At 34.8% G+C, this 23,763-nt stretch overlaps 1 protein-coding gene across 1 annotated transcript; it reads left to right on the top strand.

Moving 5' to 3' along the window:
* Positions 1–23,761, top strand: CLEC2B (C-type lectin domain family 2 member B). The gene is made up of 7 exons (XM_074326032.2): positions 1–251; positions 4,937–5,068; positions 9,177–9,269; positions 13,727–13,890; positions 16,969–17,072; positions 18,865–18,975; positions 19,902–23,761. Coding segments are annotated over exons 1-7 (693 nt in total). The 5' UTR covers positions 1–163; the 3' UTR covers positions 19,903–23,761.
* Positions 23,762–23,763: the final 2 nt, after the last annotated feature.

Raw genomic sequence — 23,763 nt, 5'->3', positions numbered from 1 at the left:
TCAAGATCATAGTCATATAGTTACATACTTTCGTTTTAAGAGCTAGTATTTACATTTCTTTTACTTTTCAAAAGTAGCTTGAGTGTAGTTGGAGCTGTGTTGTAAAAAGAACAATAACATTTTTACGTGAAAGTGGAAACTTTAAAGAGAAGTTTTGGAAGATATGACACAAAGCATCCCTTTAGCTGCCCTGTCTGGAAGGGTGCCGAGTACTGACAACAGCAACCAAGGAAGTGATGAAACAAAACGAGGTAAGAACATTTTCAGTTGTTCTCAGAATGAAAGTCATTTCGTGAAATTATGAAGCATACGCGTAATGTTAGACAAAAGCCTTAGAAGACATGAAATGGGTCTTGTAGGTTCTCCCTATCTAGGCATAAAATCTTATTTTTAGTTAACAGCTATATAAATTAAAATTTTAACAACAAAATTCAGATTTGTAATGGACTGTTTTGTCCTTTTAACTCACATTCACTTTATCTTAATTAGTAATGGAGAGGGATTAGCCATAGTATAAAACTGTTCAAGATTCAGTTTTACATTTACTTAGTATTTCATGACTCCATTATTGGAGAAGATGTTAAATCTGCAAACTCATTCAATGCCCAGAATGCACACATGATATGAAAAAGTTGGCCAATATTTGTAATACTTTAAAAGATTGTTTATGGCCTGTAAGGAAGTCAAGATAAACCAGACTTCAGAGGTACTTAACAGCAGAAAGATTAGTTCCCTGTCTTACTCTTATTAAAACAATTGCTGGTACCCTGATATCCTTGAGGATGTCTCTGGCAACCTTAAGAAGGATAAGGAAATAAAATGTACCAAAAAAGAAAAAAATCCTTAGAAAACCACTTAGTAGCAGTAGATGTATTAAGTAACAAGTTCAGAGTATGTAAGATCCAAATTCTAAATCTAACAGGAAAATCTTTCAAAGTTATTTAAACAGGGCTCTTTATAGTCAAATTAAGGAAAAGAAGGGAGGAAATGACTCTAAAATGCATTAAAGAGAGCAATCCATGACTTAGGGGCTATGGTGAGTATTAAACATTTACCATTTAATTTTATTTCAATCTACCAGTGCATTGAACAGTTAAAAACTATTGTTGTAGTTTATATTAGAACATATAAATACTTTAATCCTCTTTTTTTGATAACTTAATAATTCTGTCTAAGGTTAGATCAAAGAGGGTTTGGGACAGTGGTATCAAATATTATTTTGTAACATGAAAATATCTGAACCAAAAAAAATGCTTTCTAGCCAGTTACAAAACCAGTTTTAAATTTAACTTTACATACCTTTCGACAGTATAGATTTATATGTTTTATGTGCAAATACTTTATGTATATCAAACAAATATATAAGTTACTTAATATTACATTGTTTTGTTTTGGGAATGCACCAAAAATTGTACTCCAGAAACTGACTTTTGCCTTTGCAAAGGTGCTCCTCTTAAAGAGACTGCACAGATTTACCCACCAACAGAATCACTTGCTCTGAGCTCCAGCTCTGGGACAGCAGCTGGAAACGTAGCAGGGATAAATGGTAGTGAAATGAGTTATCCAGTGTGGGATGGGGGCTGGAGAGGCAGCTTTCTCCTGGACAGAGGAACTGGCAGAGGTCATTGTTTCTATGCTGTGTCCTCCCCTTTCCCAGTGTATGAACACAAGCAGCCGCCATATCTGAGTCTCTGCTGTTTGTTCTCCACACCCTGGTGATTTGAGATCTGATCCTGCCCAACTCGATTCAGGCACACCCAGGCTGCTCTCAGTGGCCGCTTGCCTTGGCTCAAGCTGTACTTTCCTAGGGTCTCTCAAAGGTTCAAAGATAAGCAACATCTGGCTTGAGTGTGTCCTGTGCCTCTAGCAGGACTAGAAGCAGGCAGCCTTGGTTCTTGGCTTGGCTCAAAAACCTTCCAAGCACAACATGGGTGGCAGCCATCTGTGGATTTCTTTCTGGCTCCCACTAGGCATGGGCTGTGGCTGAAGTAGACCTATAGCAGATCCCTTCCAAGGTGGGCCTGGAGCTGGTGCCCTCATTGGCCAGATTCAAAATGAACTGGAGCATCACCTAGCCAACTCCAAGTACAATACACCCAAGGGGAAGATTGGGGAGGCACCAGAGTCCTGCTGAGGCAGATCCTTAGGGTCAGCCCCTGCACAACAACTTTTCCACTGTAGTCAAGGCCAGTCCTCACAACCAGTGAGCCCAAGGGTCAGTCCCTTCCATTGATGTGCAGTTATCAACCAAGGCTCAACTACAAAAGGAGGGCACACATAACCCACAGAAGGGACGCACCTGGAGCATGTGACTCAGGTGACCAGAAAGACATACCACTGAACCCCGCAGCACACCTACTACATAAGGCCACTCTACTAAGACCAGAAGACATAGCAGCCATACCTAATACATAGAAACAAGCACAGGGAAGTAACCAAAACAGGGAAACAAAGAAACATGTCCCAAATCAAACAACAGAACAAAGCTCCAGAAAAAGGACTAAGTGAAATGGAGATAAGCAATCTATCAGTCGCAGAGTTCCAAACACTAATTATAAGAATGCTCAATGATTTTAAAGAGAATTTCAACAGAGAGATGAAAACCATAAAAAAGAACCAGTCAGAAATAAAGGACACAATAGCAGAAATGAAGAATATATTACAAAGAATCAACAGTAGATTACATGAAGCAGAGGATCCGATCAGTGATGTTGAAGATAAGGTAGCAGAAAACACTCAAACGGAACAGAAGAAAGAAAAAAGAATCAAAAAAATTGAGGAGAGTTTAAGGGGCCTCCGGGACAATATCAAGCATACCAACATTCACATTATAGGGGTACCAGAAGAAAAAGAGAGAGAGCAAGGAATTGAAAACCTGTTTGAAGAAATAGTGACAGAAAAATTCCATAACCTGGTGAAGGAAATAGACATACAAGCCCAGGAAGTGAAGAGAGTCCCAAACAAGATAAACCCAAAGAGGCCAACACCAAGACACATCATAATTAAAATGCCAAAGGTTAAGTACAAAGAGAGAATCTTAAAAGCAGTAAGAGAAAAGCAGTTAGTTACCTACAAGGCAGCCCCCATAAGATTGTCAGCTTATTTCTCAAAAGAAATTTTGTAGGCAAGAAGGGAATGGCAGGAAATATTCCAAGTGATGAAAAGCAACTATATACAATCAATGTTGCTCTACCCAGCAAGGCTGTCATTTAGAATTGAAGGACAGATGAGGAGCTTCCCAGACAAGAAAAAGCTGACAGAGTTCATCACCACCAAACCAATATTACAAGGACTCTTAGAGGGACTTCTTTAAGATGGGAGGGGGGTAAAGGATGGATGAAAGGGTAAGGGATTAAGAAGTACAAATTGGTTGTTATCCAGTAGTCATGGGGATGTAGGGTATAGCATAAGGAATATACTTAATAATATTGTAATAGCTAGGTATGGTGCCAGAGAGGTTCTAAATCTATCAGGATGATAGATGGGAAAGGGGCTGGGATCAAGGTGAAAAGGTGAAGGCATTAAGAAATACAAATTGGTAGTTAATACAGTATGGAGAATGTAATCAACAATGTTGTAAAAATCATGTAAGGTGCAAGATGGGTACTGGATTTATCGGCGAGATCACATCATAGACTGTGTAGATGCCTGACCAATGCACTATACACCTAAAGCTGAAGTAGAATAATATTGAATGTCAACTATAACTAAATATACAGGTATATATAGTCATGGGATGTGGAGTACAACATAGGGAAGATAGTCATTTGTATTGTAACAGCTATATAAGATGTTAGAGAGGTAGTAGCTTGAGGGATGGGTTATCATTTTATGAAGGGTTTAAATGTCTAACTATTACATTGCTTTGTACACTTGAAACTAATAAAAAATAAATTAAAAACATAAATAAATAAACCAAAATGTTATAATGGTAAAACAAACAAACAAACAAACAAAACTTATATTCCATTTTTTTCCTAATTGGGCACTAATAAAAGAAAAACAATTTCTGACCAGAGATTAATTCTGTCCTACTGACTTTGCAGATAAGAAAATGTAGGATCAAAAAAAAATAATGACTTATCCAAGTTACCATTGCTTGTTTGTGGCAAAAATCTCAGTCCCAAATCTTTTGATTGATTATTCTATGACTTTTCAAATATGCTATTCTAGCTATCCTTTAAATTAAACTTTTCATTAGTTAGAAAATAGATTTTTCTTAGAAACATTCAAGGAATCTTAGGATGTGCTGATATTTTACCATAGATGAAGCATAGTAAAGGCCTGGAGTAGGGGGTCCAGGCCTGAGGAAATTCTACCCCAAAGACTCACACATATTTGATTTCTTGGACAATGATGTAAAATCCCTGGTAACATTTGAACTGGATGTAAGAATGTCCTGTGAAATTTCAACCAAAGGAAAAAAATCAGATTTTTTTTTCATATGACAAACGGAAAAAGTATATTTTATGTTATCTCCTTGTGAAATATCAGAATAAAATTGCCTAAAGGGGTGTGTGTGGGGAGCCATGGTTTTTTGTAACCCTGAACCTTGTAGACTGGCTTGGTTTCTGCCCCCATAACATTGTCTCTGCCTTATCTGAGAGGCGCCTAACGGCTGCTGAGGAATGTGGTAGAAACAGCCAGTTCCCGGACACAGAAGACTAAGGGCTTTTTGAACAATTGGTAGGTTCTGTTTCTTTGAGATATTTACTTTTGTGAGTTTCAGTGACCTTGTATCTTTTATGTCAAAGTAAAGTTGAGGCTGAAAAGATTTACTTTCGCTGAGATAATGCATATCTTCTTCGTTTAACTGCACGTACTCAAACTGTATATATTGGTTAAAAATAATAAACTCAGGGCTTCAGCATGACTGAAGACCGGCCGCATTAGCATTTGTGTGTGTCTTTTATTTCATTCCCACTACCCCATTCAGGTACTGATCGACTCGTGGCGGCTAGCCCGTCACACTTGGCGCCCGAACAGGGACCTGAATACGGGGGTAACAGTGAGGAACACTGCGTGGCAAGGGCCCAGCTCGTAGAGAGCTTATTTCAGTGGATGTGCGGTGAGTAAGGCACAATACCCCTCGGTCGAATGAATGTGTGAGTGAGTGATAGTTCCACGACTTCTTGTCACGGAGCTTGCTTGAGCCCTAATCTGCGGTTCTGGTTCTGTCATACGACATAACGGTGACTGGGCTTTACAGTCCACCTGTCCGGGGATTATACCGGAGCGCCTCTAGCCAAGACAGATTTAGCTCCACGAGGAGCACGGCCAGACGGGCACCTGATTGTTTCTTTGTTGAAAGAAGGGCCGAGTTAGGGTGAAGGATGGGTCATGCTAGCAGCAAGGACCTGTATGTTAGAGGACTTAAAAAATTGCTTGCCGCCCGTGACAGTCGGGTGAGCAGAGAACAGTTAGATAAGTTTTTAGAATTTGTAAAAAAAATTTGTCCATGGTTTCCAGAAGAAGGCACTGTCAGTCTGGAAACTTGGGAGAAAGTGGGAGAGCAGTTACAAAATTATTATGCTGCCCACGGACCTCAGCAGATCCCTGTAAAAACATTCGGGTTGTGGACCTTGATTAGAGATTGTTTAGATCTCAGGCGTAAGAGCTGTAAACTAGAGAAAGTAAAACAAGCTGGCAATGAAAAAATTCTTTCATCTGCCGCTTCTCTGGCAGAGAGAGAAAAGGGGGAGGAAGCCAAACCCACAGAAAAATTTTTTAAAGATACAGAGCCTATTTCTCAGGAACCTCCGGTTGAGGACTGGGAAGATTTAGACCCTCAGGATCAAAAAGACTTAGAGGATAAAGCAGCCAAATATAATACAAACAAATACCCTCCTTTGGTGGCTATGGCTCAAGAAGACAAACAACCTACAGACACTACACTTTCTTTTACAGAACAGCTAAAAAAGATTCAGGGACAGCTGATTGAGCTTAAAGTTGCTGTGGATGGAAAAAATTGTCCTCGGAGTCCCCAGATTCCTTTTAGAAATCAATAAAATCCTCGGGGTAAAGATCCCCCTTGGAAACAGAGGTGCAAAGATTACAAGCCGCACTCGCTTCCCTGTCTGTTCAAATGCAATTAGTCCAGGCTCAACAGACTGGACCTTTATTAAAATCTCAATCAAAATAAAAGCCTAGATTACAATTAAGCTCTCCTCCAAGTGTAGTTACAGGGCTGGATCCATAGCCTGAGGCCCCTGTTGTAGCCCCTGTGACAATCAAACAATTACCAGACGTAAAAGATCAAAGGTCCCCCCTACAAAAGATTTTACAAGCTGCTAGTACAGGACCAACTTTAAAAGGGACACATTGCTTCCTCCAATTCTCCCTGGAATTATCCCATTTTTGTTATTATAAAAAAAAAATCTGATAGATAGAAATTATGACAAAATTTACAAAAAGTTAATAAAACCATAAAATTAATGGGAGCTTTACAGACAGGCTTGCCCTGTCCTACAGCCATACCAAAAAACACATATAAAATTGTTTTGGACTTAAAAGATTGTTTTTATACTATACCTTTAAATCCTGATGACTGCCCTAGATTTGCTTTCAGTGTTCCTTCTGTTAATTTACAAAAACCTTTTAAGAGCTATCATTGGCTAGTGCTACCTCAGAAAATGGCTAATAGCCCTACATGATGTCAAAAATTTATATCAGCTACAATAAAACCTACCCGAAGGACATTTTCAGATATTTACATCATCCACTACATGGATGACATACTTCTTGCCCACTCTTGTGAACCAAAGTTGCTTGCTGCTTTTGCTCATTTAAATAAAAAAGCTCCACAATTATGGACAAGTTATAGCCCCCAAAAAAATTCAACAAGTGCCTCCTTACTCTTATCTGGGATGTTGTTTAATGCCTCAGGCCATTGTGCCTCAAAAAATACAAATCCGACGAGATTGTTTAAAAACATTAAATGATTTCCAAAAGCTACTGGGAGACATTAACTAAATTAGACCTCAGTTGAGGTTGACAAACGGTAAATTACAACCTTTGTTTAAAATATTACGTGGAAAAACTGATCCTACTTCTCCCCGCGAGATAACATAAAAAAGAGGCTTTACTTGTATTTCTCCAGGTCCAAAAAAAAAAAAACCTTTGTAAATTCCTGGTCGGTGTTAAACCATACCATAAACGACAGCCCACAAAAAAAAAGACATCTATAGATACCCATCCACGCCCCTAGGATGTAAAAAAACTCTCACTTTCCGCAGCTACAAAAGGACTTTCCACTTTAGACCCTGTTAAATGCTTAAAGACTTTGGGTAGAGGGTTTGCTGGAGATATTGCTATTCTGTTTATTGTTCTGTTTATTTTACATAGTCCTCAAATGTGGACAAATAGTCCTCCGATGGGCTGTAAATTAAAAAACTACACGTTCTGTGTTTCTCATGCTTCAAAAAAAAAAAAAAAAAAAGAGGGGGAGATGTAGTCACACAACAGCCTAGCCGACTGTCCCCCCATGTCTTTCCTAAAGGAAAGAAGAGCCTGTAAGACTGTGCCTTTTTAAGAACTTTGCTTATCTCTATATTTTACACCTTATGTCTCTCTGTCTGATCCCCAAAAGATGGTTTGCAGCCAAAGACGGGTAAGATATCTCATGGGAGATACAACCTAAGCCAGGCGAAACCGAGTGGGGACCCCCAATGAGCTGCCTTAAAAGATCCAAAAAGGAGCCTTGCCTCCCCTTCCCCCTGCCTGGGAAAAGCCACTGCTGTCTCTGGTTTTCCTCAAAGGAGATCGGTAGCCAATGACGGGTAATGATCAGTAAGCATTTTTACAACCTAAGACAGGAGTCGATCGCTTTGATGATTGATATCCAATGACGGGTAAGTGAAAATGTTTGTACTGACTACCTAAGCCAGACACGATCTCAAAAAATAAAAATAAAAAAGGGGGATATGTAGGAAATTGGAGCATTAAGGGTTAAGAAAATGTAACTTCAAGCAGAGTTTGGGAGGATCGCTAAGGAAAACTCCAATAAGCATAAAGAACAAACAGACACCTGCTGTTCTGGGAATGGGACAATATCAAAAGGTCTAAAGACAGTCAGGGTCAAACTTTGAGAAAATGTAACTAATCTGTACTTGCTGCCTCAGCCGCTTTATGTAACCTTTTTGTTTCTGTGTGTATAAAACAAAGCTGGCTTCATGATAAAATTCAAAGTATGAGAGAAGCTAAACCCTTAAAATTTGATGCAGCTCAGGCTGCCTCTGAGTTTGTTGTTCTTAGGAGTGTTTTGCCCTCTATGCCTTATATTACCCATTCTGTTATAATATTTCTTACATTGAGCATCTGTGTCTGCTTGGTTCTGTGCCTACTCCCCATCCTCATCAGATGTTTCATCAACAGGATGTTAGACTTACAAGCTGACATCCATCAGCTTGAGCTCAAGGCAAAGCCTTAAGTCTTTCTCCCCCATACATTTAGAGGAGCGGGTTAGCCAAAGACGGGTAAGTACTTGGGAGCCGCTTCAACACCTAAGACAGGGCTTGTATAATAAAATATGAGTACCAAACACGGGTAAGTTGAGGCTGGCGTCCTAGGACACCTAAGACAGGCTCCGTCACCTCGCCATCCTGGCTGGATGGACTTTGCTTTTATAAAATAAAAAAGGGGGAGATGTGGGGAGCCATGGTTTCTTGCAACCCTGAACCTTGCAGACTGGCTCGGTTTCTGCCCCCATAACATTGTCTCTGCCTTATCTGAGAGGCGCCTAACGTCTGCTGAGGAATGTGGTAGAAACAGCCAGTTCCCGGACACAGAAGACTAAGGGCTTTCTGAACAATTGGTAGGTTCTGTCTCCTTGAGATATTTACTTTTGTGAGTTTCAGTGACCTTGTATCTTCTATGTCAAAGTAAAGTTGAGGCTGAAAAGATTTACTTTCGCTGAGATAATGCATATCTTCTTCGTTTAACTGCACGTACTCAAACTGTATATATTGGTTAAAAATAATAAACTCAGGGCTTCAGCATGACTGAAGACCGGCCGCATTAGCATTTGTGTGTGTCTTTTATTTCATTCCCACTCCCCCATTCAGGTACTGATCGACTCGTGGCGGCTGGCCCGTCACAGGTGTGTCAGTTATGAATGCAAATTTAGTTTTTCTTTCACCTGTTTTTTAATCTAAATATGTTTGTTTTCTGTTTTTCAGGTGTTAACAAAAAATATAAGGTGTCTATTTTAATACTTTCTACTGTACTAATAATAGCTATTATTGTGAACATTGTTGTACCTATTGTAACAGGTGAGTAAATTACATCCTTTATTTCTTCCCTTATTTTTTTTTTCTTTTCTGAGTTTCCTATTATATGATCCTTTTCCTTCTCGTCTCCCATGATCTTTTCTCATTATTCTCACTTCCTTCCCATTAGTCACAATATATTTAATGGACATAAATGAATTTTTATGAATTATGTGACTTGTGTAAGGCATTGGGAGATGCAAAGATTAAGGCAAAATCATTCACCCTGATAATGGTAATCACTATTTCGACTTCTGTTGCTCAAGTTAGTTTTGTCCACTTAAAAATTTTTACATAAGTAAAATCATGCAATTTGCATATATCCTCTGCATCTCATTTCTTTTGTTCCACATTACGCTTGTATTATTCTTCCACTTCATAACATGTAGCAAAAGTTTATTGACTCATTTTATAGAAGGGAGTTAAAAAATTTTTTATACAAAGGGCCACATAGTAAATAATTTAGGCTTTGTTAGCCACACAATCTCTGTTGCAACTACTCAACTTTGTATTAGTAGTGCAAAACTAGCTGCAGAAGATAAACAACTGAGCATGGCTGTGTTAAATAAATCCCACTTTTCATGGTGTATAATTCTTTTATACATTGTTGGATATGATTTTGTAATATTTTGTTGAGAATGTTTGCATCTATATTCATGAGCTATATTGGTCTATGGTTCTCTTATACTGTCTTTGGTTTTTGGTATTAGGATAATGCTGGCCTTATGGAATGAGTTAGGAAGTATTCCCTCTGCTTCTATTCTCTGAAAGAGATTGTAAGAGAATTGGTATAATTTCTTCCTTAAATGTTGATAGAATTCACCAGTAAGCCCCTCTGAGCTTGGTGCTTTCTGTTTCGGGACAGTCATGATTATTGATTCAATTTCTTTAAAAGATATAATTCTATTCAAATTGTTTCCTCTTGAGTGAGTTTTGGAAAATTATATCTTTCAAGGAATTGGTCCATTTCATCTAGATTATCAAATTTGTGGGCATTTAGTTATTCATAATATTCCTTTATTATCTTTTAAATTTTCATGGGATCTGTAGTAATGTCTTCTCTTTGATTTCTGATATTATTCATTTGTGTCTTCTGTCTTTTTCTTAGCCTATGTAGAGGTTTATTGATTTTATTGTTCTATGCAAAGAACCAGCTTTTGATTTGTTGCTTTTTTCTATTAATTTCTTGCTTTCAATTTCATTAATTTTTGTTCTAATTCTTATTATTTCTTTTTTGTTACTTTAGATTTTATTTCTCTCTGTTATTAGTTTTCTAAAATGGAAACAGATTATTGGTTGTCAACCTTTCTTCTTTTCTAATGTGTACATTTAATGCTATATATTTTCCTCTGAGAACTAATTTTGCTGCACACCATAAAATTTGATAAGTTGTGTTTTCATTTTCATTTAGTTCAAAATATGTTTTAATTTCCCTGGAGACTTCTTTGATCCATGTGTTATTTAGAAGTATTTTGTTTCAGCTCCATGTATTTTGGAAATTTTCAGTTATCTTTCTGTTATTGATTTCTAGTTTACTTCCATTATGATCCAGAAGCATACAAGTTATTATGACTTTTTAAATATGTTAAGGTGTGTTTTATATTAACTACAAATTTTGATAAATTGTCTTCATTTTTATTTAGATGTTTATGTCAGCATTCAGATTATCTGTAAATAATAACAGTTTTATTTTTTTTGAAATCCTTATACTAGTTTATATATTTTTATTGCCTTAGTTTACTGGCTAGAATTTCCAGTGCAAGACTGAGAAGTAGTGAGAACTTGCATTCTTATCTTACTCTTAATATCTATAAGAAAGTTTTTAATATTTCTCCATTAAGAATGATAATTTGTGGATATTCTTAATCAAATTAAGGGAACTCCCTTTAATTCCTAGATGGCTAAAAGGTTTTATTTTGAAGTGGTATAGAATACTATCAAATGCTATTGAGATACTTAATTTGCTTCTTTTTTCTGTTTGCGCTAAATTGCACACATGTTAAACTAAATATTCATGTGTAAAATAAACTCAATTTGATTATAAAGTATTAACCTTTTAACACTTGATTAAACTGGCTAATATTTTAAGGTATATGCACATATGTTTATTAAAGACTGAGCTATAGTTTCCCCTTTTTATAATACTATTATGAGGTGTTGATATCAAGATTACCATGGCCTCAAAATTTTAATTGGAAAGTATTTCCTCCTATTATATTTTCTTAAAGATGCTGTGTAATATTGTTACGTCTTTCCTAAATGATTAGATGCATTCACAACTGAAACCATCTGGAATGGGAGATTTCTTTGATGGAATTTTTAATTAAAGATTTAACTTCTTTACTAAATAGGGTATTATTCATAGTTACCCTGTTTCCCCAAAAATAAGACCTAGCCAGACAATCAACTGTAATGCGTCTTTTGGAGTAAAAATTAAGACTCAGTATTATATTATTATATTATATTATATTATATTATATTATATTATATTATATTATATTATATTATATTATATTATATTATATTATATTAAGACCCGGTATCATATTATAGTAAAATAGGACCTGGTCTTATATTAATTTTTGCTCCAAAAGATACATTAGAGCTGATTGTCCGGCTAGGTCTTATTTTCGGGGCAACATGGTATTACTTTTCCTTTGTCAGTTGTGATAAGTTGTGCATTTTAAAAATGTATCTTCTTTTTTTCATTCCTGGTATTGTTAATTTGTTTCTTTATCTCCCTCTTTTAAATTTTTCATCAGTTTTCCTAGTGTTCTATCTTTAGATCATTCTAAAAGCCAACTTATGAGTTTCTTGACTTTTTCTACTTTCTACTAATTTTCTATTCAACTAATTTTGGGTCTTATTTTTTTAATTGTGTCTTTCTACTTTGCTTTAATTCACCACTCTTACTTTTTTGAGATAGATAATTATCTTTTCTAAAAGTTTTTCTTCCTTTTTGAAACATAAATTTATGCCAATACATTTTCCTCTAACCTTTAAGAAAATGTGTTACGTTCTATAAGTTTATATATATCACATATACTATGTATATGTAACTATCTTTCAGTTCAAAATACTTTTTACTTCCCATGTTTCTTCTTTGATTGATGAGTTATTTAGCATTGAATTGCTTAATTTACAAACTTTGGTGATAATCTAATTTTATTTTTGTTATTGATATATGGCTCAATTCCACTGCAGTCAGGTGGCATACTGTAAATGTCTTCAATTTTTAAAAATTTCTTATTACCACTTCACTGTCCTGCATTTTGGTAAATGGTTCATGTGCACTGTAAAGAATGTGCATTACGTAGTTGTTGCATGTAACTCTCTATGTACGTCAATTGGCTTAGTTTTGTTAGCATGGAGTTCAGTTATCGTTATCTTTACACTTTTGGCTCATTATAATACCAATGATGAAGAGAAGGCTGTTATAAGTACTTGGCATCAGGTGACTATAGATGATAATTTAACAAATTGTTTTGCCTCTGTGCACCCTAAGTCACCAGTACCCCATTTATAAGTGGTCATTAGATCCATGCCTTTAAAGCAAACTGCATTGGAAAACCCATATCATATCTCATCCTTAAGGTTCTATTTCTTTAGAACCACTTTTTGTACCAAAAACTGATTCAGTCTGTGTGTGCTCGGAAAAGTAGACACAACAAATTTTCAAGAATAGGACTTTAATGTAGGAATTGGGGATAACATGATTGTGGGAGGAGCTGTGGAGTAAGGGTCTGGAAGGCTGTGTAGCTGGAGGACAAATGATCACTAATAATTTTGGCTTAAAGCACTAATGTGTTTGGAGAACCCAGAGATTAGAGGAAAGTCTAATAAACTAATACGTCTAGCTGCCATGATTACAAACGGGAAACTTTTTAAAAAGCCTATGAACTTCCTATGCCCTAGGCCTCCAAGAATAATGGATTCCGTTTACTTCCACCTTCCAAATTCATGTGGGTTCTTTTCATTGGTTAATCCAAAACCATACAGTGATGGTGGTACCTCATTGAAAACAGGCAATACAACACATACCTTGTTAGCTATTTATTCTGTTTTATTATTTTCACTGCTTCTTTAGAGTTTAACACAAATTTCCTAGATATATCTCTAGTATAAATTATCACTTTTATTACTTACTCATAATACTAGGATTTCATTATATTTCATTTACCCAGAAATAGCATAAGTGACAAATGAAATCACACTGTTTGCTCTAGGAAGGGCTATGGATCACTGAGACTGGAGTTGAAAGGAATATGAGTGTCCTGTCAAATTCTGAGCTGCTGTCATTTAACTTAACGTGAAGTTTTTTCAACTTGTCATGTGAAAGATATTCAATTCTAATCATGATCATAATCTTTTACATCACAATCCTATCTTTCCCCAGTGATCTCAAATACAGAGGCATATTATTTCATCTGGTTCTTAAAATACATATTTTTCATTTCCAGTTAGGCCACCTCTGGTTACTTGGTATTTTTGTCCAGATGATTGGATTCGTTTCCAAGATGATTGCTATTATTTCTCTAAGCAAGAAGAGAATTGGAATTCAAGTAGATACAACTGTTCCACTCAACATGCTGACCTAACTACGATTGACACTATGGAAGAAATGGTAAGTAATCTAACACATATTCCTTATGAATTTTATTGAGTAGGGACATTGGAAATATTCAAATTCCATTATTATTTTTAAAACTTTTTACACATGCCTGTCTATATCTACAGAATATTGAAGATGTCCATAACATGTCATGAAAGATACAGTTGGAAAAACCTGGTGATATTTTGTTTGGATTGTGTAAGACTTTCATCAAGTAGTAGACTTGATAGCTATCTTTATATTAATATTTTAAGAAGTAGAAATAAAAGAACTAGATAATATTTGGAAATCTTTTAAAAGTCAGCACTCCACAAATAAATAACTGCCTCAGGGAGGATGAGATTCTCCATTCCACCTACTGTGAGATATCTTCCTCTAACTTCTCAGGCTGGCTTTGCTGTCTGTCGCTGAGGTCCCATGGCAGGCTCTATCAGAGCACTCACTACTGGTAACGCAATAGGTGTGTAATTGAAAGTTTCCCCCTAGCCCAGAGTATGAGCTTCCAGTGAGCAGATATTGTGTTTTATTTGAAATTGCATGCTTTGCTGTAGCATAAAGGCAGATACAAATTAAAAGCTGAATGGATTTTTGTTGAATAAATGTTGATCTACATGGCAAAAAATTTATGAGTAGAGAATCACCAAGAACTTTAATAAGAGATAATGAAGCTCTGTAGCTCTGCACTAGTGAAATCTGTTTTTCCCCAAGTCACTTCTGCAGTAAGCATATATTTTTACTTTTGTTTAGTCTCTTTAAAAATAAAGGGTCAATATAAGTGGTAATGTAACATGATTTTAATTTTTTGTGTGAATAATGTATAATTAAGAAGTGTTTGAAATGTAAAGAGTATAGCACAGCAGTCAACACTGTTAAAAGAAAATTGTATGTTATTTCTGTGGTGAACAAAGTATATTTATGTAATCTCCCTGAAGATTGGTTCAAATTTAAATAGATGTGAACAAAGCTGGGGTAATTTATAGATCAGTGCAAGGAAACAAAACAATTTTGGAAGCACTAAATGGTAGGGAAATCAGAATCAAATGTGAAGAACTAGATATGTTAAGAGTCAACACAGAAAATCAAATATGCATGCTCAATTAAATCGGAAGAGCTTCTGCAGTCAACAGTTTCACTTCTGAATTTTGCAAAACTTCTGAAATAAACATTCTTAGAAATCTTTAAACTACCTTAACAGTTCCTCTCTGGAGAAAAAGATGCTAAATTAGCAGCAAGATGGAAAATAATAAGTGTTAATAAAATTTTTGAGGGATAAATAAATAATAAGGCAAAATATTTTCAAAAGCTTCTCTTAAAGGAATCTTGTTGGCAAAGACTGAAAAAATACTTAATAGCATGGAACACAAAGAACAGAATTACACAAAACAATTTTGGACTTAAGAGAAATCATTAAACATATCAGATAAGAATGATTGTACTGTTTGGATTAAAAAAAACAAAAAAACAAAAAAAAAAACCTGATCATGCAATATCCTGATATATTTTGAAAATCACAGACGCCTATTGTGTACTATATAATCTGGGCAAATTTTAAGTGACAAACAGAATGAGGTAAACTTATCTGTGAAGGAGTGATAAAAGTAATGTATACAAAAGTTTTAAAGGACTGTTTATTTAAAATAGTTTAGAGTATTATATATATTTATTTAAATTATAAAATGCTTTCCATAATTGAAATGAGATGAAACTTGTTTCATGAATTATTTTTATATTTATTTTCACCTACTTAAAATTATCTTGCATTTTTAATAAGGGACTATATGGGCACCCCTTTGTTAAGGAAATAGTGATTAATATTTTTCATAGGATGGACTCTAGGAAATGCACCTCCTAGTTGCCTGTCACCAAAACCACAACTACTGAACCTCATCCTATAACATATATATATATATACACAATCTCTTGCTGTTTTACAATATGTTTATCCTTTATTATATATATATATTTTTCTGCCTTCAAACAAACTCTTTCATAAGACTAGACTATGAATGTCCTTTTCTCCCTTACTCTCTATATTTATCATGGAATCTTCTCCTTTTCCCTTCTAGGCCCACATCTTAGAGCACATCCTATTTGAAAGTCTCCCATCAAAACCAGATACTTCTTCCTGTAAACTCAAATTTCACTATGTATTTATTATACTCTTTATCATCTCCTTATCTAGTAGAATATTTTCTATCTATGTTTACATAATTTTTTCTCACTAAGTGAAACTCTTTGAATCCAGGGAGAATGTTTCTTAATCTGTTCCTTTGTAATCCCCAAATCTTAGCCCAATGAATTGAATTTTTTTCAACTAAATTCATGAAATGCTGCAGAAGATGGTATATTAAAATGCCCAAGGTTACTGGTGTCCCTGTTATGAGATAGGAATGGACCATAATGCTGTGATCTGTCATGATTTCCTTATATTTATCATAACACTGAAACATGGAGTGAAATAATATAAAGTTTGTGGTTTCCAAAGTATTTAGTAGCAGAGTAGACTCACTGACTTTCCACATATAATATAATTCTATGGTCAAAAAGGGGTCTAAGGTAGCAAACAATTTTCAAATTGAATGAATAAGAATAAAAGGAGGTGAGTGTGTCTGTGTACACTGTGTGTGTGTGTGTGTGTGTGTGTGTGTGTATGCATATGTGATCATTTTGGGAGAGAAGTTGATGTAAAATACAACATTAAACTCAATATACTAATAATTTCTAGGAAGAGGAAAACATAATGAATATGTCATGGTTAGGAAGGCTATGCAAGAGCTCAATGACAAACTCTGGCTTTCCAGAGTTTATTGTTTAAAAATCCTGGGGGAATAGATTTTCATGTTGAATATGTATCAGTTTAGAATAAAAAACTATCTTAAAGAAAAATTATCTCACATCTTTGTCTCACAAATAAGAAAACTGAGGGTAGGAAGGTAAAATACTTTTTCAAAATGCAATAGCTATCTTCTGATGTAGCTAGGAGTTGAATATTTGTCGCCTCGCTCCTCACAATCAGCAAAGAAAGAGGCACACAATAGGTTGTGATAAAAACTGACAAGTAAAATTATGAAATTTATTTTGTCTCTAAAGAATTTTCTTACCCAACACAAATGCACTTCTGATCATTGGATTGGGCTCACGATGACAAAAAATCAAACAGGACAATGGGTAAATGGAACCATGTTTAACAAATGGTGAGTTTCTTTATTTCTGGGATTATTTACATTCAGATCATTTAAACTTTAGAGCTTCTGCATTGCCTACATTTCTCTAGATCCCAAGATTTGTGTGCATGTTGAAAAGATGGAATGGGGAAGATTGTATAATACTTAGACTAGTTCCAATTGTCAGCCAGACAGGTTGGGAATCAAGATATAAGAGGAATGTCCTACTTGGTTGTTTTGAAAATAGAGACCTAATATTCATAAACACAGTCCAAAAAATTAAACTTTTGCCTGATTTTAACTTATTTTCTCCAATTTTACATCTGTTTTTCAAGTTTTACGCTATCTGTTTGCTGACATCTTTGACAGCTCAGGATAAATTTGTTGTTCGTTTTAACATGATTTTATTTGCTTTGATAGTACAATTTATCCTGGGCTTTGCATCTTCTATTTTACAATAAAAAACATTGGATCTAAAGACCTGAGTTCACTGCACATATGACCTCAGCATGATGACTGCCAGCGACTTTACCACTTAGTTTCTATTAGAATTTCTCAGTAGCAGCACAACTGACATTTTGGACTGAACAATTCTTTGTTGTTAGAAAGGGCACTTTCTTTTTTTTTTTTTTTTTTAATTCAAATTTATTGGAGTGACAATGGATAGTAAAATCACATAGGTTTCAAGTGTACAATTCTGTAATACATCATGTATATATCACATTGTGTGTTCACCACCCAGAGTCAGATCTCCTTCCATCACCATATATTTGATCCCATTTACCATCATCTACCACAACCCCACCTGCATTACCCTCTGGTAACCATTGAACTATTGTCTGTGTCTATGAGTTTTTGTTTCTTTATTTGTGTCTTGTTCCTTTGTTGCTTTCAGGTTTATATCTCACGTATCAGTGAAATCATATGGTTCTTGACTTTTTCTGTGTGACTTATTTCACTTAGCATAACAATCTCAATATCCATCTATGTTGTCACAAATGGTACTGTTTCATTTTTTCTTATGGTACAGTAGTATTCTGTTGTGGATATATATCACATCTTCTTTATCCATTCATCTATCAAAGGACACTTACATTGTTTCCATGTCATGGCCACCATAAATAAAGCTGCAATGAACATCGGAGCACATACATCTTTACAGATAAATGTTTTCCAATCTTTGGGGTATATAATATTGTATTAGCTTCAGGTGTACAGCATAGTGATTAAACATTTGTGTAATGTACAAAGTGATCATCCTGATAAGTCTAGTACCCACGTGATATTACAATATTTGACTATATTCCCTGTGCTGTACTTCACATCCCCATGACTGTTTTTATAACTGGCAATTTGTTCTTCTTAACCCCTTCACCTTTTTTCCTCATTTCAAAAGGGCACTTTCTTGTACATGATAGTAGCATCTCTGGCCTCTACTACTAGACACTAGCAATTCCTCCCTCCCCACTCCACTTGTGACAACCAAAAATGTCTCCAGTTATTGCCAAGTGTCCCTTGAGGGGGTGGGGAGGAAGAGGGGCCACAAAGCAAAACTGCCCCAGGTTAAGAACCATTGGTTTATATGAACTGGTAGTTCCACTGATTACATGTAACTAACTTAATTTCTGTTTAACAAATATAAATTCTTGGAAGATAGACTTTTAGGATCCAATTTGGTATAGCTATCTTAACCCTAGCAAGAGTACTGTGTCACAGCACACTTTTTTAGGACTCTGGAAAGACATTTTTTTAAATATGTCATTTGGGCAAGGGTGAGATCACAAGACTCCCTAGTACATAGTGTTTAATCCCTCTGTTGTAGGTTTGATGTGAAAGGAGATGGAAAATGTGCTTACCTCGGTGATGATGGTGTAGCAACAGCTAGATGCTACACAGAAAGAAAATGGATTTGCAAGAAGAAAAAAGGCACTTGGTAAATGTTTCTAATCATGGGCTTGTAACCAAGGATAAGATAGTTTTAATATCTGTAACCTTTCTTTCTTTCTCTCTGTATAACTTAACTTTCAACATTTCACTGCTTTAATATTATAGCCTGATAATATAATACCTTTTGATAATTGTTAGAGTAATTTCTTTCAACTTGTGTTTTTACTTTTCAAATGGAATGGATCTTTGCTTTTCTATAGCAATTTTAGAAGAATCTTGTAATTTTACAGAATTTATAGGTCAGTGTTGAGAGTATTGTATTTATAACAGTATTTTCTCATTAATTTATAATATATATTTTGTATTGATTTTTGTCTTCTTAAGTAACTTACAATTTTTCTAAACAGTTACTGAAAATTATTTATTTTTGCATCCTTATACATGTATCTATTTTTTTGCTATTGCAATTATGTAATTTTATCATCTTTTAAAATAATTTTTTCTATACAGATATGTGACTTTTTTTGGTAATTCTCCTGTTCAACATCCATTCTGAAAGTTCTTTTGCTTTCTAATAATTTATGGATTCTTTTAAATACTGCAAAACGTAGTATCTAATAATAACAGTTCTTTTTCTGTCTTATAACTATTACTTATTTCTTGTCAAATTAATATGGGTAGCCGACTTGGTGGGGTTATCATCACTTTGTGTCTAATCATTATGTTGTTTTGTATACCTAAACCTAATAATAAAATTTAATTTAATTTAAAAAAATAAAATGTGTAGGACTGCCAGGACAATACTGATGGTGAATATTCTTGATGTGTTTCACATTTTAAGGAAAATATTTCTAACATTTAACCATTAGCAATGTTTTATCTAGTTTTTTTTAAATACAATTTTTAAGTTAAGGCAGTTCTTTTCTATTTCTGTTTACGAATTCTTCTTCTTTTTTTCCCCTCTTTTGTTAGAAAAGGCAAGGGAGGATTCTCCACTAGTGCAAGCAGTCTGAAAGATCAGCAGACACCTTGATCTCAGACTTCCAGTTGCCAGAAAGATGAAGAATGAATTGTCGTTTTAAACCATCCAATTTGTGACACTTTGTTCTGACGGTGCTAGCAAACTAATACATTGTATTATATTACCAAGATCAGCTTATTTTCATTACTATATTCCATCTATCTTGGATATAAGCCTGAGCTAGAATGTCCCTATCTTGTTTCAAGGTTCTTTTTAAATCAAGGAAAATGCATCCTTCAGGCATTTCAGTCACTCCAGTCTAGTTTTACCTGATCATACCGCAAAAGTGCACAAGAGCTGCGCTCACCAAATCATCCCCCATCTGTATTGCTATATCCAATGGTCTGGCTTCAGTTAACATCTCTCATGTTCTCTCAAGCAGCATTTAACATTTATTTCCTATTTCTGCTTTCTTTAAATATTGTCTTCCAAGAATTCTGTGACACCATATCCCCCTGGGATTCCTCCTGGCTCCCTGACTGCTCTGCTTTCTCTGCTTTCAGGATACATGTTTTGTCCCTGCCATATATGTTAGCCTTCCTATTGTTTTAGGCCTTCCCTTCTCCCTTGGTACTCCTCCTTAGGCAATCTCCTTTTCATATTTGAGATCAATATCTATCCTAAAGGATCCCAAACTTACATGCTCAACAAAGAAACTTCCTCTGAGTTCCAGATTTAATATCTAACTGCCTACTCCACTTCAATGTCTCAATTATATCTTAACCTGAATGTGTCTAAAATTTAATTTATAATTTACCCCCAAATATGGTCCTCATCACTGCATTAAAGGGAACCACCATCCACTAGCTGCATAAAAACAGAAACATGTTATTATGCTTAACATTGCTTTCTTCCTCTTCTACCCTTTCAGTCAATCAACAAGTCCTATTAACGTTTAAATTTCAATTCACTTCTCTTTATCTTCAAAACATTCATACTAATCCATCATCTCTTGCCCAATAGTGGATACCTCATATTCCTTTCCCCATACTATAGCCAGGGTAATGGCTTCAAATTTCAAAAGTGCCTATGTTATTCTGCTAATTGGTTTCCAATTGCTATTTAAATGAAAGTGGAAACACTTATATGGCATGTATGACACTTTGTATTTTCCATCCATATTTCACACCTAGCTTATACTTTCTTGACATCTACTACTTCACATCTTGACTCACTAAACTCAAAAGATTTTTTTCACCTATTCATGCTTTATCTGGGCCCTTTTGGAAGGTTTCTTCTTTTTTTTACTTAATTCTACTCAACAGATATGTTTATTTGTTACATATTTAATGAAGTATTAACTGAATTCAGTGACAATATCAGATCACCCTACTTTATATTCAAATAAGTATCATGCAAATTTTCTTCATAGCATCAATCAAATTTCATTCAACCAATATTTATTAAACATCTATTATGTATCAGGCATTGCTTTAAATAATAAGGATAAAACAGGAATCCAAACAGGGCAAAATCCTTGCCCACATGGAGCTTAAATTCTAGCTGAGGAGTCAGAAAGTTAAACATCATATTTTGAAAGATACAAAGAAAGGCAAATTATTTGGAAAAGAAACCAAGTTTTAATTTTATATTTGCTTGGTTAATTATTTTATTGATGTTTATGAATCAGGCTAGAACATACAGGCCAGTTCAGACATTGGCAAAAATGGTTACTGGTATTCTGCAGAGATTAATGCCACTAAAAAATTAAAAAATAAAACAATGAAAACAACCTACAGACAGCAAAGGATTGTGGAGATCAGGGACACAGATGTCACCTTGAAGGTTTGGAACAATTTCACCTTCAAAATAGAAGATTATGGCATATTTAACAAAATGTGAAAACGGGCATCCACAAAAATGAATTGCAATTTTAATAATAAATGAGATATTTACAAAATTTAGAAGTACCTCCTGTCGAAACAAAAATTGCACGAAACAATGTTACACAGGGAAGAAAGACTTTATACAAGACTATTGGAATAAGGGAGATAGGTTAGAGCTGAGTCTGAACTAAAGTCTGCTGAAACGAAAGCCAGCAGGGTTTTCAAGAGCTGGGAGGAGGGGGAGATCATACACAATCTGATTTTTCTATGTGGTTTAACCAAAGGAAAATTAAACTTTTTCAGATCTTCATGATAGGAGGTAGTTTTACAACTTGGAGCTAGGCACCCACTAAAGTTAGTCTCCTACCCTCCTGCAGAAACTGAAAAATAAGGGTGCCTTCTTTACGATTACATTTCAAAGGGATGGCTCTTTGGTCCTTGAAAAAGATGTTTCTGGATTGTAAAGCTTTCAAGAGGCCTTAAGAAAAAGTTACCTATCAAAGGAGCATAGAAAGAATTTCCATGTACAAGTTTCTAAAGTAAATGCTCTAAGAAAAATGGAAGCCAGAGGTGCATAGTCAGTAAGAACGAAACTTATAGTCAGGCTGAGGAGAATGTTAAGGCCATCTTGCTCACTCCCACAAATACTAAATCACAAAGGGAAAGAGTAACTTTACAGTTAAGTATGGTAGATACCACATTAATCATGTGAACAAAGTGAATATCACCAATAATAGAACAAGGAAAAATGCGTACTATCTGAGAGGATGCAGTGAGAAAGACAGCTTCATTGTATCCCTTCTCTGCCATTCCTGCCAAGGAGGCTTATCTTGAGTATAACCATGAGAAATAATCAGACAAATTCAAACTGAAGAACATTTTACCAAATAACCAGCTTGTAGTATTCAAATGTCAAGGCCATGAATGTCAAGCGACTAAGGAACTCTTCTAAACAGAAGGAAACTAAAGAGACATATCTAAATGCAGAAAATGAATGTGAGCTAGATGTTTAAAGAGCATTACGTATTTTGACACTAGCAAACTCTGAAGGGAGTCTGAGAAATTGTTGGTAGTACTGTAACAATGTTAATTTGTTGATTTTTATCATTGTACTGTGATGAAGTAGAAGATTTTGTTTGTAGTAAATATACACATTATCCTATGATACTTAAAATTTCATAATGAAATAAATTAATTTAGCAACTAATTCTCAAGAAGCTCAGGAAAAAGGTTTAATTTCTTTTTTCTGAACCCATAATCTTCTTAAAAGTTTGCGATAGTTTCTAAATTTAGGTAACATTTTTATAAAATCTAAAGTAAACAACCTATCTAACACTTTTTACCCAGAATTTCCAGTTTTAAATTTTATATCATAGAAATAAAAATATTATTATTGAAGAAGATATCTAGAATATTTGTTACAGCATAGTTTAAGTAGCAAACTCCTGGAAACACAGATAATGCTCATCAATAAAGGAGTAAAGAATGTAAAAATCCACTATATAAGGCAACTCAGAGCTATACAAAATTTTCACAGGCTATTGTTAATAATTTTTAAAAGCAAAATACAGAAAAGCAAACACAATTTTTTCCAACATTTTTTTATTATTAGTTTTAGGTGTATGAAACAACATAGTGATTAGACATTTACATACCTCACAAAGTGATACCTCCAACAATCTACTACCTAATGGATACTGTACATAGTATTATAATACCATTGACTATATTCTCTATGCTGTGCTTTATATCCCATGACTGTATATTCTTTAAATTATAGTTGACACTCAATATTATTTTATATTAGTTTCAGGTGTACAGTATAGTGGTTAGATATTTATATAATTTATGAAGTAATCTCCTCGATAAGTCAAGTACCAATCTGACACTATACATAGTTTTTGTAACATTATTGACTATATTCCCCATACTGTATTTCACATCCCATGACTATTTTGTAACTATCAATTTGTACTACTTAATCCCT

Source organism: Rhinolophus sinicus, chromosome 1 (assembly GCF_057876585.1).
Source record: "Rhinolophus sinicus isolate RSI-liver-muscle chromosome 1, RSI-T2T, whole genome shotgun sequence".
NCBI classification, from domain to species: domain Eukaryota; kingdom Metazoa; phylum Chordata; class Mammalia; order Chiroptera; family Rhinolophidae; genus Rhinolophus; species Rhinolophus sinicus.
Note: the sequence above shows the minus strand (reverse complement) of the source record. Positions and strands in the feature narration are given on the sequence as shown.

What these genes read in the sequence shown, in the direction of transcription:
- CLEC2B (XM_074326032.2), top strand. Translation starts at nt 164, where the DNA reads ATGACACAAAGCATCCCTTTAGCTGCCCTGTCTGGAAGGGTGCCGAGT. An exon ending in AAGTGATGAAACAAAACGAG is followed by an intron (nt 252 to 4,936) that starts GTAAGAACATTT and finishes TACCCCATTCAG; the next exon opens with GTACTGATCGACTCGTGGCG. An exon ending in CTTATTTCAGTGGATGTGCG is followed by an intron (nt 5,069 to 9,176) that starts GTGAGTAAGGCA and finishes TCTGTTTTTCAG; the next exon opens with GTGTTAACAAAAAATATAAG.